Source organism: Sceloporus occidentalis, unplaced genomic scaffold (genome assembly GCF_023333645.1).
Source record: "Sceloporus occidentalis isolate IW3139 unplaced genomic scaffold, rSceOcc1.0.p SCAF_5, whole genome shotgun sequence".
NCBI classification, from domain to species: domain Eukaryota; kingdom Metazoa; phylum Chordata; class Lepidosauria; order Squamata; family Phrynosomatidae; genus Sceloporus; species Sceloporus occidentalis.
The window spans coordinates 37,767,195-37,784,563 of record NW_028316985.1 but is presented as its reverse complement, the minus strand read 5'-3'; the positions used below and the strand labels follow the sequence as shown (position 1 = coordinate 37,784,563).

Here is a 17,369-nt window from a genome sequence, read left to right as displayed (position 1 = left end):
AAATGAATGTTCCTGAAAGCTCCAAAGAATTGGATCTGGAACACTCAGATATCTGACTTCTGTAATATAATAAATATTCATTCTTAGGGCAACTGATTGAAGAGACTAGAGAAAACTGATGAGGCAGTGATTCTCGACAGCTACATAGGCAAAACTCCTAAGTATCTTAGGAGAAATCTATGACCTATCCCTACCATATAACCTCTGTATCAAGAACCAGGGACAAAGGTGTTAATCCCGGGGTGGGGGGGGGGAGACTATGGCAGATGAGATTGTGATTTTCTTTGACACCAGCAGCATGAGAGTTTATACATAAATATGTGCACACAAAGATTTCATTTGGCCCACATTTTTAAATTAACTAACTTGATTCACATTTCCCAGGCTAATATGTTGGCTAAACAAGTAATCCTTTCTTTTTCATACACCTCTCAATTCTGTGATACAATTCTCTGATTAAAAAAGAAATCAAAATATGTAGAAAACTATACATTTTAAAATAAACAGCATGCAAAAACATGTAGCTTGTGAAAAATTGATTTAAAATAATGTGTACTTGTAAGTAAAATTCACAGCTTTTATATGAGAGCTATGGGTTCAGCTTCTACTTCAGCACCTTCTTCCACAGAAGAGTTATCAGCTGAAATGCTCCATATCTCTTGCCTACTGATGTTAATAGGAGTCCAGAAGATTATAGTGTCCATGACAAAGAAGATCCAAACTATGAATGTCAATTTGTGGAAGGCTGTTCCCATAAAAAGAACACTTTTGAAAGAAAATTACTTTTCCCATCATCTCTGGAGAGGAGATCAGGTCCCGAGATGCAAAATGTATCTGGAGTCTAATGGCTCTTTTTGTGATTGATCAAGATATCATGTTCTATAAGAAAAGAAAGAGTGGCCTGAAGGTCCCTTCTTGCTCCAGAGAGATGGAGGCAAAGAATAATATCATTTAGGTTTGGGTAAATATGTATGTCTTGAATGAGACCAGGCTAAAAGGCAAGGAAGCCCATACTAGAGGTAACAGAGCTAAAAATAAAGCCTGCAGTAAATTAACAATAGAAATTATCAACCAGATGGGGAGATGAGCTAACAGAAAAAATTGCATGTCTTGTAAGCACTGCGCTTGAGCATTCTCCCCTTCCCCTCCTGACAGCTGCTTACATTATTACTTTTCATAATCAAATTACAGTGCGCCTGTGTTATACGCAGGCGTGCTATACACGTCTTTGAGCTTACGTGCAAAGCTGTGTAGAGCCGCACGGGGCGGCACGTCCCATTTGAATGAATGGGGCACGCGCCCATGGCGCCTGCATGCTGCTGCACCACCGCATGCATGAGCCCCATTCACTTAAATGGGGCTCAAGCATACACGGTATTTGGCTTACGTGGGGGGTCTGGAACGGATCCCAGCGTAAGCCAAGGGCACTCTGTACCTTAAATTCAAATTCAAATTCAAATTTTATTGCTTTTGACCAAAGGTCATTGCACAGCACAACAATATAACAATACATATAACAATATAAAAATACATGTAAATTATATCTAAAATGCAAGTATCTCGTATCTGGTATAGAATTTCTAAACAAACGAACAACAGTTGTCATTATGGGTTAAAACACTGTACCTTAAATTATATAGTAAGTTAAACAACATTTTACACCAGAAGTCCATGACATCACATCATGCTATTAAAGTAACATCTGGTATGTCCGCAAATAAAGCTTTCCTATCCCTAAACCAAAGACTCACACCAAAAAATATCAGAAACTCACCCAAATGAAGCAATCTGAAATCTGTGTTGTCCAGCTCTCTCTCCATTACATACCTCAATTGCACCAGGAAGAGGAGGTTTAATGAAAGTGGCAGCGTCTGGTTAACTAAATAAAGATATGAACCAATGGGTAGAAGGTACAGGGAAGCCTATTTCAGCTGAGAATTTTTCAATAAAAGCTATTGGGGGGGAGGGGAGAGAAGCTAGACTAGCTTAGATGATGGATTCTCCACTGGACATATTTAAGCAAAATATAACCAAAATGCTGTCATAGATGCTGTAGTTGCATCATGCTTTGAACAAAGGGTTAAACTAAATACTGTATATACTCAACTATAAGTCAACCTCATGTATAAGTCAAGGTCAAGTTTTGGGGCCAAAATTATGGATTTTGCTATGAACTGTGGATAAGTCTAAGGTAAAACCTGGGGGCATATAGCAAAGGATCTAAAAGATGAAGCAAAGCAATACAATGTCAAAGAACTTACAAAATTCCAGCAGACATAACTCTTTACTCCTAATACTGGATGGATGAGAGAGTAGAGGGGGTCAGTGCTTCACATAAAATACTCTTGCTTTTCACCAGGAGATGATTTCATCTTTTAAATAAGAGTTAAGATACAATACTTACACTGACCAGTGGATAAGTCGACTCAGATTTTTTGGGGTCAATTTTTTCATGTACATTTCTAGACTTATACATGAGTATATACAGTAACCTACAAGTTACTTCATGACCAAACCTGATAAATAGGTTCCCAATGCCAGGGTTCCTAGAGCTACCAGTCTCCCTATACCACACACTCTGTGTATCCTGAGACAAACTTTTGAGGAGCTAGAATAATTCCATCTAGCTTTAAGGGGAAAACTGTTGTGGACTTCCTTGAACATCATGTAACATTTCAAATCCATACTTGAGAATGATGTATCTTCACTACTGTAGAGTGTTAACTGATTTTACATCGGATGTATATTCACGAAGAACACATGCAATTCATGAGAGGTTAGTTATGTATGAAGGATAAAGACACACCACTGACATGATTTCTCCTGTGAACATATATGGTCACAGTAATTATTACACTGTTTCTCCAGAATTCAGTAATAGTACTGTGCTATTTCATGCTAATTAATTCCTATTTAAAAAGGAAACATCAATACTCCCACCCTTTCTCCTACACATAGGATTTACATGAACTTGCAGCAGTAACCCTCTACGCTGCCTCCTGCAAGGGACAGTACTAGTTACAAACTATAATATTGCTAAGATACTGAGGGCCTGAGCAGACAGAGGGAGAAAGCTGGCTTAGTTCCAGGGTTTCCCAATTTGTAGGGAGAATCCACTGAACATACCACCATCTCCCACAACAGGTTGAACACCAACAAGCAGTCAGTACCAACACCCCGTCCCTTTATCTGAAAGGATGGACCCACCAAAATGGGGCATTCATGGGTATAAGCTGCATTGCACCATTTTTTTTCTTCTACCACAAACACATGCACACAGATGCACACACCTCCCTTGTCCTGCCCACCTACCAGCCCATTTGCTGCTCCGCACATCCAGCTATGCAACTGCCCAATTAATGACACAAGTGATCAATCACCCTTCTGCACATCAGTGCACCCAGTGACATGCTGGCACAGCACAGTCATGGAGGCTCCTCGTACATGCCCCCCTTTCCCCATGGCCCCTATTGGACAGTTAATGTTATCAATAAATGCACTGTATTGGTGGTGAGACCCCACATTGGTCATCATTTTGCTTCACAAGGTGTGTAATGAATCAATGGTGCAGCTAATCACTCATGTGCATGTACGATCGATTCCATGGGCAGGCGACAAAAAAAACATTATGGGCAGCTAAGGGACTCATATTTCTGCACTGGTGCACAGTACACATGCTGGTAGAATAGTTTGCACTTTCCGGCTTGAACCAGAGCAAACTAGGGGTTATTTTGCTCTGGTGTTTAGCCTCAGAGCACAGTTTCAACCCGGATTCTTCCCATGTTAGCCACATGTATTGTTCAAACAGGTAGGTTTCAAAATGGGGCAAAACTACATTTTATCACTTGTGTGGACAGCCCCTTAGGTAGTTCTAGCAGACAGCATTTAATAATTAAGTTCCTTTGGAGTATGTGGTATCCAAACACAGCTCCCAGACTTAAATATCATGTCTCTTACTCACCTGGTAAAGTGCTGGAATTATTTTCTATTAGAAGCTTCTGCAGAATCTGCAGGAACTGGCTTCGAAGCAAATCACAGACATGAATATCCTCATTTAGTTTCAAAAAAGTCTTCAATGTAATCAAGACTTTGTGAACCACTTCACCAGTGCCAAAGCAGACAAGGTCCTGAGAAAGAAAGCAAAGCAGATTTTATTCAAGTGAATGCTGTGTCTACTCACTATTGTCATAGTAGAGCTCTGGACATCTGACTGGAAGCCAATTTACAAATAATTAGCAAACACTAGCAGATTCCAGGAAGGACAGAATGCAATGTCTCCAAGCCTGATCCCAGCAAGTGGACCCAAAAGTATATCATGGTCGATAGTAGTGAAAGCCACCAAGAGGTCCAGCAGAACCAATAGGGATGTACATAAAAAGAGCAATTAAAACATTTTTACAGAAAAAATAGGAATAAAATATTATCCTTTCCATCTCAGGTTTAAGGGGAAAGTAAGGGTTTGAATTGGGAGTCAGTGAATGTCATGTGTCAACACAGAGCAAAAAACAAGCCACTTAGAGATCAAGACTTAGATCCAAATAACAGCAATTAAAATTAAATAATTTTTAGTAAACAGATTGTACTAACACTTGATCTGAATTCATATTTTTGTAATACAATCTAAAATAAAAGCCGTGTCAGCAGCTTGCACACATCAATAGAAAACTGGGTGATTTTATTTCCAATCTGCTGCAAACAATCCAATACAGAAAGGCCACATCTGAAAGTCATTAAAATAGCCATCTTGCAAAACAGAATTAGGGTTCCTCAAAAACATTTATTTTCCTGGACAGTTTTTGCTTAAGCCAGTAGCATTAGCTCAAACACGAACACTGATAGGTAGCATAGAAATACAGTGGACCCTTGTTATACGCTGGTGTTTGGTTCCAAGATCCACCGTGTATAACAAAATCCGTGTATGCTCAAGTCCCATTAAATATAATGGCAGAGCAAAATGGTGTCCCTTATAAAAAATGGAAAATCAAGGTTTGATCATTGGAATTTATACTTTTTTGGAACATTTTCAAACCGTGTATGCTTGAATCCGTGTATAACAAATCCGTGTATAAGAAGGGCTGACTGTACTTGGAAATATATTGTCAACATTTTTAAATGGTCAACATTTTTAAATGGTCAACATTTTAAATGGCTATAGTGTTTCTGATGTTGTTAGACTGCAAATCCTAACAGCCCTTGACATCAGTCCATAGACAATTGTGATATTCTTCCCACCCCTATTAGGTTAAGACAGTCAGATCTTTATAAGATCTATATAGAACTAGGTATTTCTTCTTTCCAAATATCACAGTCCATACTGGGTTCTTTCAAAATGTCCAATAGCCTCAGAATCTGATAGTAGTTAATAGCTGTTGCTATTGTGGAGAATTTTCTTATAGAATCACAGAGTTGGAAGAGACCACAAGGGCCATCCAATCCAACCACATGATCAAAGCATACCCAACAGATGGCCATCCAGCCTCTGTTTAAAGACCTCCAAAGAAGGAGACTCCACCACTCTCCAAGGGAATGTGTTCCACTGTCGAAAAGCTCTTGCTGTCAGGAAGTTCCTCCTAATGTTGAGGTGGAATCTCTTTTCCTGTAGCTTGTATCCATTGTTCCGGGTCCTGTTCTCTGGAGCAGCAGCAAACAAATTTGCTCCCTCCTCAATATGACATCCCTTCAAATATTTATACAGGGCTATCATACCACCTCTTAACCGTCTCTTCTCCAGGCTAAACATACCCAATACTCTAAGTCATTCCTCATAGGGCATGGTTTCCAGACCCTTCATTTTAGTCACCTTCCTTTGGATACACTTGTTTCTCAATATCCTTTTTGAATTGTGGTTCTATCCATGCAATGTTCTTCCTGTTTTGATATTTTTATTTTTCATTTTGCATGTCTATGTGTATGTGAACTTCCTGTATGAGCAGTAACTTTTAAATGCACTGCAATGCATGGGGTTTTATTGTGTCCTGAAAGTTTTCAGTACAGGCTGGGGAAAATGTTATATACTTGTATTCATTGCCTTGGGCAGCAAGTGAAGAGTCAGCCAGCCTTTCCCCAGTAGCTAGGTACTTTCCAACAGGTAGCCACAAGGACTTCTGCAGGGTCCTGCCACAAATCCTTCTTGCAAAGCACCTCACTGCTGGGAAACAGGTGGGTGCTTCTTCACTCACTGCCCTCCTTTCCAGCAGCTCAAAAATCCCTATGTTGGTAGTGCTGCCTGGCTTCTAAGGTGTGTTTGGGAAAGAGGCATTCTTGGGTGTTGGATGAATTGTAACCATGAATTCAAGTTCAGTTTGACTTCATAAATACTAAACAGGATGCCATCAATCCATACTTTGTACAGAAATCCATACATTAATTCTGGAAATGAATCCTTATCAGGTTCAAGGTTTCCCTTCAGTGACCTTGCATTCATTAAAACACACTTACCAGCAACACAAGTAGAGCACTGAGATTGCCTTTTAGCATGGAGAGCAAACTATTTAAGCTAGAGAAGGATTGCAGAAAAACAGGAGAGTCACTTGTAACAGCATCTTCAGATTCAATTTGGCTGTAGTCTTCACAGGAAAACCAGAGCTGGAGAATACAGTGACCAAATCTTTTCATAAGCTCAGGATAGTGTAGAAAGAATTTAAGGATCAGAGGATGGTGGACATATACTAGGCTCAGATCAGATATAGCATCCAGGATCCTCCTTATAGTAGCAAGTGAAACCTGGAGCGGGGGGAGATGAAAGATGCAGCTTTTAAGAGTATTTATCATCACAATAATACACATTTCAAGGTTCTATTCAGCTATAAAGGAACAATAATAATATGAAAGTATATACAGAACAATCATTAAACTATCCACTACTTCTAAAAAGTACGTATGTCTATCACACTAAGAAAAATGTATCCAAGAGCTTTATGCAGAAAAACAATAGTAAACAACTTACTATGTTGCTTCTCAATTCACCATTTTTCCAGACAATTTTCCTTACAAAAACATATTTAGTTTTTTGTGTGTTTTTTAGGCAATGAGGCTGCATTCTAGAAGAGTTTATTCCTGATGTTCAGAATTTTCTGAAGATGTCAGTTATAGCTGCTGGCAAAACATCAGGAACAAACTCTTCTAGAACTCCTCATAGCCCGAAAAACCCACAAAAAACTATGGATGCTGGCTGTGAAAGCCTTCAATAAATATGTTACTTCTGGCTTGTTGCTAAGATCCAAATATCCTCATATCATTTTGCTATAAAGATATATTTTACCTGTGCTTAAATTCTGCTACTGCATTCTGCTACTCCACCCTTATTGTTTCTCTTGCAATGGTTTTATGCTTACAATAAAAATAAAGGACACATGTCCAAAGTAAAAATTACTTTCTACTTAGTAGTTTGACATCACCAATGGCAAGATACATGATCTTCCCTCCAATCCATACCAGTAGCATTTTGCAAAGAGTTTTTGTTGTTGTGTTTTCTTTTAGTGCTTTGATGCCTGTGAACTCTAACTGTGCTACTTCAGCTCTGGATCAGACATCCAGACCTTGTACTCCCCTTTCTCTACCTCACTATTTGTCATCTTTAGTGGTAGTTTTCCCCTTTCTTAGATGCGCACTACAACACTGTGGTAAATAAAAACCAAAGATTATTCATTTAGCTATTTTTACAAAAGGTAACTCTAAGGAGAATGAAGGCTACTGCCCCAAAGCGAGGCTACTTTCTCATCAACAAGGATGAGAAATGTGCTACTCGCAATTTATCTGCGTGCTGTTGGATATAGATGGCTGCAATCACCATGGAAATAGAACTCTGAACACTTTTAATTGTCTGAAAAGGCTGAACAATAACAAAGCCTTGAAAAATGTAATAAGTCAAATATTAAGAGCTGCTCCTAAAAACAGTAATTAACCCAGCATTTACCAAGTCTAAAGCTTCAGTCTTGTCCTGACAGCATGCTAGAAGGTACAAAACAGCTTTGAAGACATATGGGGGTGGACAGTCTCCCTGGTCCTGTACTGACAGGAGGAAACTTCTTATAGCTGAGAATAGCTGTGTTTCTGGAACAAACCTAGGAGCAAGAGATTTTTTTTAAAAAAGAAGTTATGTTGATTGATTTCAGGTTCTGGTTTTCTGTCACAGCACCATGCTTTTCCTGTTCATGCCACTTCTCTAACCTGTCTTCTTGACTAAATGCAAAGTAGAAAAGAAGCAGAAGGCTATACTGGTGACTGCGAAGAGTTTCATCTAAACAGAAGGAATCTGGAGTTTCAGATAAGAAGCTGAGGCTTTCCAGTACACCAAAGTTTAACTCAGGCAGACTCTTCTGAAGAAGTTCAGATATTTCTTGATCTAAGAGGGGGGAAATAATTAGGAAATGACATAAAATACATACATGCATGTGCACACAAACAGTAAATACTGTTTACCTGCCTCTTCCTGCTGAATAATGGCAACAATGGGGCCATTCACATGTTGTTTTTAGCGCAACTATGCAAATAATCTCACTCAAGCATTCTGGGTTTGTTGTTCACACTATGGAATCGCATCTCTGCCCATCTCTTCGAGTCCTGTTGCTCACATGTGTCAGCATTCAAATAAAGATGTAGTTGATAATGTGAATGTATTCAAGGCCTGCAATGTTGTATCCCGGCTTATCCTGGGTCTATTTGCATAGGTTAGTCACACAGCCAAGAACATGAATCTTTTAGAAAAACTCAGAAAAAAAACCAACATTGATTATCCCTGGTTAAGTGGCTTTTTTGGCAGCCCCTAACAAAACATAATCAGATGCATTCAAAATGCATTTGAATTACAAATATTCAATCCAGATTCTACCTGGATTATTTTCACCATCTGAATAACCCCAATGTATGGCCCCAAAATTACCTGAGGAGCCCATGTTTCAGTCCACATCGGGGCAAGTGGAAAAAAGGCTCTATCTTCTATGCCACCAGCAACCACATCCCAGAAGCCCATGACATATTCATGGGCTTGCTATGCCATATTCATGGGGCTTCCAACCAATTAGAACCATTTTAATTCAGATCTGTGGAGAAGCATAAAACCTTTCCAATGGAATAAAAATCTTCCTGAACCTCAGTCTGCATTTGGGTTTGTTTTCATCCAACCCACTTCCTTCAAGTTATGTCTTATGACTAGGGATTGTCGAGAGGAGACAGAATGCTCCCAACTCTAAGATAGGTATGAGTATGATTTCTGTTGCCTACGACCACAAGGTCATATAATGGGACTACTGCCTGGCAAATGTTTTTGTAAGAACTTTGGGGCAGTTTTGCCTGAGGCTGGATCCCATAAATCATACCAGGGTAACTAGATGTCCTCCTTTTCCAGGACATGTTCTACATTTCAACTTTCTGTCCAGAAGGAATTTCAAAATGTCATCCATTTTAAGCATGACTAAGAAGCATGAATTTATATTTATATGAGTGTTTTCAGACTTTAGCTTGTATTGTCCTCAATTTTTCTTGAATGTCCTACATTTTGTGGTGCTTTGTCCTCCTCTGCAGTTAGGACATCTGGTCACCCTGGTCATACCGATCTTGGAGTTGGGGGCATTCTGTCTCAACCCCAGGTGGTATCTATACAGAGGCTTTTGGCCACACAGAATCCCACTTATGCCATACAAAGTAGCTTCCACCACATGGGCTAAGAAAATAAGATCATCAGTCAACAAATGGGTCATTTGTCTGGATTTGGGCCCATGCATGGCTCTTTATAGCTGTAAGTAATAAAGTTCTGGCTTTTCATTCCAACACAATGGTACATGTGCATGTTAGTTCCCCTATCTAAATTGCTGGGTCAGTAATAGTCCTCATATTAATTCATTATTCCACTTTACTGCTCAAATGTGAGGGGAATATAATTTTTTCCCTTCACACAAATGATCATAGGTGATCATTAGCCAATACAGACATACCTCAGTTAGCAAAGTATAACCGTCTTTTTATGCCTGCTCAGCCCCCTTTACCTGTCATCCGCTGTCTAGCTGCAAATCTTTTGGCAGCACTGATACTGGGAGAAGGATGAAGTCTGTTGGAGAAACAGACTTGCAGTCGCATATTCACAATAAATAATACTACTGCAAACAAAGCTGAGGAAGAACAAGATTTTACTGTATGTCATCCTAGACATACGTATCTGCACACAACAGGCAAGGGAACCAGCTGTTTCCCCCAGGATCTCTCACTGAGGATGTGTGACCACCTGCAAATCTGAGAGAAAAAGAGAGCAGAGATATGCCTCTCACTGGTTACCCCTCCCCAGCATGTTAAAGACATGTAAATTTTATACAGATCTTTACATTTGGCCACAGAAGTAGAAATGATAGAAGGAAAGGCTGGTGAAACAAAAAAGACAGAAGCATTTGGAAGATGCCTTTAAGTGGTCTCTAGAAGGTTTGAAATGTTTTTGTGTATTTATGCAGAATTTACCTGAGCTGGCTGTTTCATTTCAAAACTATTGTTAGTTTTGATATTATATATTCTTGAAAACATGTTGAAGTGCTGTTCTTTTTTGTGGTAAAAAATTCACCCCTATTCTTTCTACATTATTTTACCTCTGGTACCAAATTTTCTTGAGCCCAAGAACACATCTACTTTGTTAATTGAAGTTTATTTGTATAGTGAACATTTGTAATTCATGCAACCTCAGAAGCTGAAAAAATGGCTCATGGAGGAGGTACAAGAACTCTCATTTTAAAAACATTGGAAGAGTCCTTTTTTAGAGGCAACAAACTGACAACAGCATAAGACGTCCACGCACAGACCTTATGTTCCCCTAGACTTCCATGCCACATCTTTTCTTCCCAAGCTCATACCTGTGTACTACAAATGCACACAGCAACACGTTACTTTATAAAACTTGCCCTTTTGTGAAGAATCCACCATCTTCTCAGAGGAGGAATAGAGACTAAGGCACATGCTATGTAGAAAGCTTGAACACGCTTGATTCAGAGCAGGGTTACTTGGAGGAAAAAATATGCAAAAGAAAATTTGACAATACAATCATAATCAAAGCATTTTCTTTGGTTTCATATTTTATTATTCTATAAGATGTCAACCCTCAAAGCAATAATAATAATGTTATAACCTCAGACATTTTATCTGGCATCTCCAGAGCATTCAAAACTAACTTTCTGCTCTATGGAAATTATAAGCAACTCATAACACCTGAGAAAAAGAAGAAAGTAACAAAATGCAATTTCTAGCAATTAACCCATGAAATATGAAAAGAAGTATTTCAAGAGACCAGAGTATGATATTTAGTTTTAGTAGCTCTTTAATACCTTTGCCCAGTGCAGAATTTGGCCTTTAGTTCCAGGTTTAGTCTGATGAAAGAAGATGTTGCTGGAGAAAAAGAAACTTTGTTCATCCAAAATGTTTGAATTAGGATGTTCAATATATGAAAGAACATCTACTCTAAAAGAGACCCAGTGTTTATTTGGATTACCAAACTTCTGGCCTCATTAGTATTAGGCAGAAACAAATTCTACTGCTTAATCATATACATAGTAAAGAGGGATACATAATATTCTATCTTACCTAACTTAATGGAGAATATCTTACAAATATGTGGCATAATAATGAATAAGATGTTGAGAGTTGAGATGAAGACTTCCATGAGAGATGGACGGACAGCCCTTTCAGAATATTTCTGCGGAACAAAGAAACAAGCATACTGTCCTTGTTACAGAAAGAAATATGCAATTAAGAAAAGGAAGGAAGAATCTTTTAAATGGACCTGACAAGCCTATGACTCCAAGTCAAATGCTAAAGTCTAATTGAAAGTTCTTGTTTCTGACAAGTTTGTTAAAAAGAACTCAAATGTACAATAAATTCTTCCAACAACAACCTTAAAGGATCTTCAAACAATTCTCATTATTTAGTATATACCAATAATTAGGGCAGGGAGCAGAACAGGAGGACATGGGGAACTGTTTCATTTCTACTGGTGAAATTCCTTGTGTCTGTGCCACAGAGTGTGAGCCGCTTAAAAGTCCTAGCTTTCCTATAAGCATATGTGACCTGCTTGATTAAGAGTATAGTGAAAAACAATCCTACCATGACTATGGGAATGCAAAGAGAATCAGACATCCTCAGTAGAAACTCAGAGAAGCTTTTCAGTGTATCTTTTTTCTCAGAGTTGGGAGCAGTGAAAGCATTCTCCTGAGCCAGAGGATCATTCTGGCATTCCACAGCTAACCTAGAAAAAAATATACACAAGGCTTAGATAAGAAGCTATAGTATATAATCATTCAACATTATCCATTAACTTGAAGGGCTTCTGATGCACCTGAATTGTTGCACTGCAATGTGGAATAAACAGGTTTAATTCCATTTCAATCATAAAGCTCAAAGCCTTAAATAGCATCTTGCTCCCCATTTTCAACATGTAGTTACTATGTAAGTGGCAGGGGGCAACAAGGAGACCAGAACTGTACTTACCCATCCCAAACTTTGCACATTAAGCTAAAGGTGTCAGAACTCTAAATATATACAGCTACCGGTATTTATACATAGGTGCGGATCAAAACCAATTCACTGATTTAATTACATTGATTTAATCAGGTTTTTTTAAAAGTCTAAACATAAAGTTGTTGTTTTTTCAACGTCATTTTCTGGAATTTTCTTGCATGTTCCTGAAAACAAACCGGGAGACAGTTTGTAATGCATTATTGCATTACAAAAATAAGCCGAGAGGGAGCATCCAATTTAGCACACTGGAAAAATCCATTGGGGAAAGAAAAAGGACACTTTTACGTCTGGCTCCCCATGGAAATGTTACCGACATGCTTTGCCATTCCCTCCCAGCTTGGTTTTGTAATGCAGTAAGGCTCTGTAGTTTCCCTTAGTCCTCCCCTCTGCCATCCATACCAGTTTTTTTTTTTTACTTCATGGCAGGTGTTCAGTGAAACTCCAAGCAGCATAAAGCATGATGAACAGCAATGAGAAAGGAACAAGATTAAATTTATAGTGTGCTGCTGTGTTTTCTGGCTGCCCCTGAACCTCCTGAGTACTGGATGCTTGATGACCTCCATCCTCAATCTTTGTTCTCCTTTGCTACCCACTAGCTGTTTGACACCTGGGTTATTGTTTTTTATTTGTTTGCTCTACATTATCCTACCATCTATCATTCACATTTTCAGAGTTTTTCTGCTCCTTTTTTTGAGAAGCATGACAACTGCTAATTGTTGTTCAAATGCTGTTAAGAGTCTCTTTTGAATTTTTGCAAAATTGGGTTGTGTGTGTGTGTGTGTGTGTGTGTGTATTATTGAGTTTGTTCTATTGTTTTATGGTTGGAGTGGTGAATTGGGATTCAACCCATTTTCTCTATTAGCAGTGCACAGTCGTTTTTAGAGTTTTTTTCTGAAGCAATGAAATGACTTGGGCTAAGCTAATTTATAGTCAGCAATTAATCAGCCCATCTGGCCTTGTTAGCTCAGTGTCTTGTATTTGAAGTGGAGCACAGTACTGCCTGGCTCTTTTCTCTGAGCATTTAATTTACGATACTAGACAGAGTGAAATGTCTCTGCCTCCTCCTGATCTGCCATTACTGCCTGGGATGGAGCAAACTCTGCTTCTGCCAGTTAGGACAAAAAATCAAAATAAACTTCAAGTGAACAACTGTTGTGCCTAATGAACATAGAGGTGCAAACCAGGGAACCCTACTTCATGCCTCTTTATCTAGATACTCAGGTGTAGATGGGCAGTTGGTACATCTGCAGTACAAGCTCCTTTATACAAATGTGAATAAACTCTGCAGGAAGCCTTCTAAGTGCTCCAAAAGATCAATAAAGCTGAACAAAAATATTACTCACCTACAAGCATTTCTGAAGCTTTCCAAGGCAGTCTGTAGGAACTGCCCTTGCTGTGAAATTGCTTTGTTCTGATGTCTGCCTCCTAGGTGACTCTATGTTGAGATGAAAGAATAACTATGTTTTATGCCATGTGAATCTCATGTTTAGAGTAACAGTTCTATTCAAAAAATATTAGTTTTGAAATCATTTTGATCATCCATCCTAATGAACTTATCTTTCCCACCTGTTTCATTTTTATTATGGTTAGGAATTATTATAATTCCAGTTTGGAAGAATCAAAATCAACTTTCTTCTATTTAATCTATAAAAATCAAATCAAGAAAAATCCTGAAAAAAGACAAGTTCATAATGCCCAGTGTTAAATTCCCAGTGTAGCATGCTCCATACTCAAATCAAAAATTCTAAACTAAACCTAACAGATAAAAAACTGTCACCTCACAGCAAAAGAAAATCCTTTACCCACTGCAGAAAAGAAATGTTGGTTAAGAAAGTTCTGTTTTCCAGTTTGTTGTTAACTGCCCTCAAGTCGACTTATGCAGATCCTATAAATGAGAGATTTCCAAGTCACTTATCACCCACAGCCCTGTTCAGGTCCTGCAGATTCAGGGCTGTGGATTCCTTGGTTGAAGTCTATCCATCTGGAATGTGGTCTTCCTCTCTTCCTAATTCCTTCTACCTTGCCAGCATTATTGTCTGTTCTAGTAAGTCATGTCTTCTCATGATATGCCAAAGTATGACAATTTCAATCCAGTCATTCTGGCTTCTAGAGAGTTCAGGCTTGATTTGCTCTAGGACCCGTTTATTAGGGTTTTTTTTAGTAGTACACAGAACTCTTCTCCAGCACCATATTTCAAATGAGTTGATTTTCTTCCTATCAACTTTCTTCACTGTCCAGATTTAACAATGATACATAGAAAAGGAAAATACAACAGCATGAACAATCATAACTTTAGTATTCAGTGATATATGTTTACACTTCACGATCTAATTTAATTCCTTCATAGCTACCCTACCAAGCCCCAGTCTTCTTCCAATTTCTTGATTGTAGTTTCTATTCCAAGTAGTGACTGCACCAAGGTATAGAAAATCTTGAACTATTTCAATGTCTTCTCCTATTTTAAAGTTATGTAAATATGTGGTCATTATTTTTGTTTTCTTAATGTTCCACTATAAACCTGATTTTGCACTTTCTTCCATTACTTTCTTCAGTAATCATTTCATTATGTTACCTACATATGTTAATTGTTGATGTTCCTTCCTCCAATTTTCATGCCTCCAAGTGTAATCCTGCTTTATGTATGATATATTCAGTTAACAAGTTAAACAGATAGGCTGACAAAATGCAAACATTCCCTTTTGTCTATAATTCTGTTACTACTCAGAAAAATGGAGTTAGGTCTCAAATTATAGGATTTAAAAGTGTTCTGCTCGGTTGAGAGAAGCATTTATACTGGTGCGTGGACAAAATTTACTATGGGCTCTTTTTCAGTCTCTGGAAGCTTGTGTGTTAGACACAGAAGTTAACAGGTAATCAGTCTTGGAACAAGTATGATGGCATAAGGAATTAAAATAAGCAACATCTTCTTATGCTAAAGCATCAAGCATATTTTGTTGAGGTCAAGAAGGGGAGTGACAAGGTAAGGCACCCCTACTACCCTGTCTGAGAATAGAGTCCCTCATAGTTTTTTGTGGGGTTTTGGGGGTATGTGGCCATGTTCTGGAAGAGCTTATTCCTGATGTTTCGCTAGCATCTGTGGCTGGCATCTTCAGATTATTTTAATATCATCAGCAACTCCTGTGGGATTTAACAAATATCTGAGAAAGAAACTGAAACTGATGTCTGTTGGGGGCCAAAATACATTTCAATGTTACCATTTGCCTCACTAAGATTTTAAAAGAAATATAGCTATCTACTTTGTCCTGAACCATACAGTGGGCGCTTGTTCACTGGGGTTTAGTTCCAGCACCGCCCATGGATACCAAAACCCGTGAATGCTCAAGTCCCATTATATACAATGGCACAGTAAAATGGTGTTCCTCATATAAAATGGCAAAATCTTTTTCTAATTTTTAAAAAATATTTTCAAGCCATGGGTGGTTGAATCCGTGGTTGCAGAATCCATGGATACATAAGATCAACTGTATTCTTAACTACTAAGTGACTGTTTTTTCCCAGCAGTATTGCAACACCTTAATTGAAGAAGGTGGAGAGGATTACCTTTAATGAGAAGGGATGGGGCCCCAATACTCACCTCTGCCAGATAGAGCAACAAGAGTTTGCTAGTGTGAAGACTTTTCATCACTCATGAAAAATGAAAGCAATTTGATGTATGAGACAGCCCACCACTCAACCCCACCAGAATGAAGAAGAACAGTGAATCACTAACCATGAGCCTCCTATTAAAAGGTGCCAGTGACAGATCATTACAGCGTTTCAGTACACCTTCAACCAGCTTCTGTAGTTCTCCATATTCTATTGGTGGAAAGTTTACATGATCCTTTCTGTGGTGAAAAGTGCAATACACAATCTGTTTGTAAGAATATATTAAGCCAAAAAAAAAAATTGGTGGGGAGACTGAAACTAATCTGGGCACTGGCAATTCTGAAAGCAGTCAAAGAGAGGGAATGCCTCTAGACTGCAGCAAAAAGCTCCATTTTTCAAAAGGTCCAGATAACTAGTTTCAAACTTTACTTGAATTTTGGATGAAATGGGCAGAATAGCATAGTAAGATTTTTGAAACACTGCCTTTGAAAAATAATAATAATCTAGATCTCCAGAGCAAATAATGAGTGAAGACACAGAAGAGGTCTTTCACTGGCCAATTGTCTATAGCATTATGAAATCTGAACATGAATTGACTAAACTGCCTACCCAGCTTCCTTCATCCTTCTTCCTCACCCCAACTGAAGAGGTTTGTGTTCATTGAAAATGCTTTTTTAGGGAAGTCCCAATGAGTGAGAAATGAAGTTTTTTGTACTGAGATATCACAACTGTTTTAAATAATTTGGAAAGTCCCTGAGTTCATCAGATTGACTAGTGGAAGAGGGAACTGATCTTTCCAAACACAGGAGCCTAATGCTTTCGTGCTAAAGCTCTGGAGTCTGGAGTAAATTTTAAATCTTTAAAAAAATTTAAATGACAAAATAGGAAGGATGGGGAAGAAAGGGAAAAGAAAGAGTGGAATTCTGAAGGTTAATAGGTGACAGAAGGACATTTATCTGTTTTGCATCCAAGCACTCACCTGTTTAATTCTTGCCAAAAATGTTTGGAGATTAAAGCAAGAAGCAAAATGAAAAGGTTTTGGAGAAATCAGGAGAAATTACTAGACAGAAGAAGTATCTGGACCTGTAAATTCTGAAATGTGGGGAAATAGAAGCCTGATTCAAATCATAGAATCATAGAGTTGGAAGAGACCACAAGGGCTATCCAGTCCAACCCCCTGCCATGCAGGAACTCTCAATCAAGGCATCCCCTGTGACAGATGGCCATCCAGCCTCTGTTTAAAGACCTCCAAGGAAGGAGACTCCACCACTCTC

At 38.5% G+C, this 17,369-nt stretch overlaps 1 protein-coding gene across 2 annotated transcripts in view; it reads right to left on the bottom strand.

Moving 5' to 3' along the window:
* The window catches only part of MEI1 (meiotic double-stranded break formation protein 1), a 59,577-nt gene that overhangs the window by 16,877 nt on the left and 25,331 nt on the right, over nucleotides 1-17,369 (bottom strand). For both annotated transcript variants that reach the window (XM_089523733.1, XM_089523734.1), the window contains exons 12-22: nucleotides 16,220-16,334; nucleotides 13,833-13,924; nucleotides 12,076-12,217; nucleotides 11,557-11,668; nucleotides 11,301-11,361; nucleotides 10,881-10,978; nucleotides 8,170-8,344; nucleotides 7,916-8,063; nucleotides 6,439-6,723; nucleotides 3,962-4,127; nucleotides 1,775-1,879 (exon numbers count right to left, since the gene is read on the bottom strand). In XM_089523733.1, the coding sequence (XP_089379859.1) occupies nucleotides 1,775-1,879; nucleotides 3,962-4,127; nucleotides 6,439-6,723; nucleotides 7,916-8,063; nucleotides 8,170-8,344; nucleotides 10,881-10,978; nucleotides 11,301-11,361; nucleotides 11,557-11,668; nucleotides 12,076-12,217; nucleotides 13,833-13,924; nucleotides 16,220-16,334 (1,499 nt within the window). The remainder of the gene's footprint in view (nucleotides 1-1,774; nucleotides 1,880-3,961; nucleotides 4,128-6,438; nucleotides 6,724-7,915; nucleotides 8,064-8,169; nucleotides 8,345-10,880; nucleotides 10,979-11,300; nucleotides 11,362-11,556; nucleotides 11,669-12,075; nucleotides 12,218-13,832; nucleotides 13,925-16,219; nucleotides 16,335-17,369) is intronic.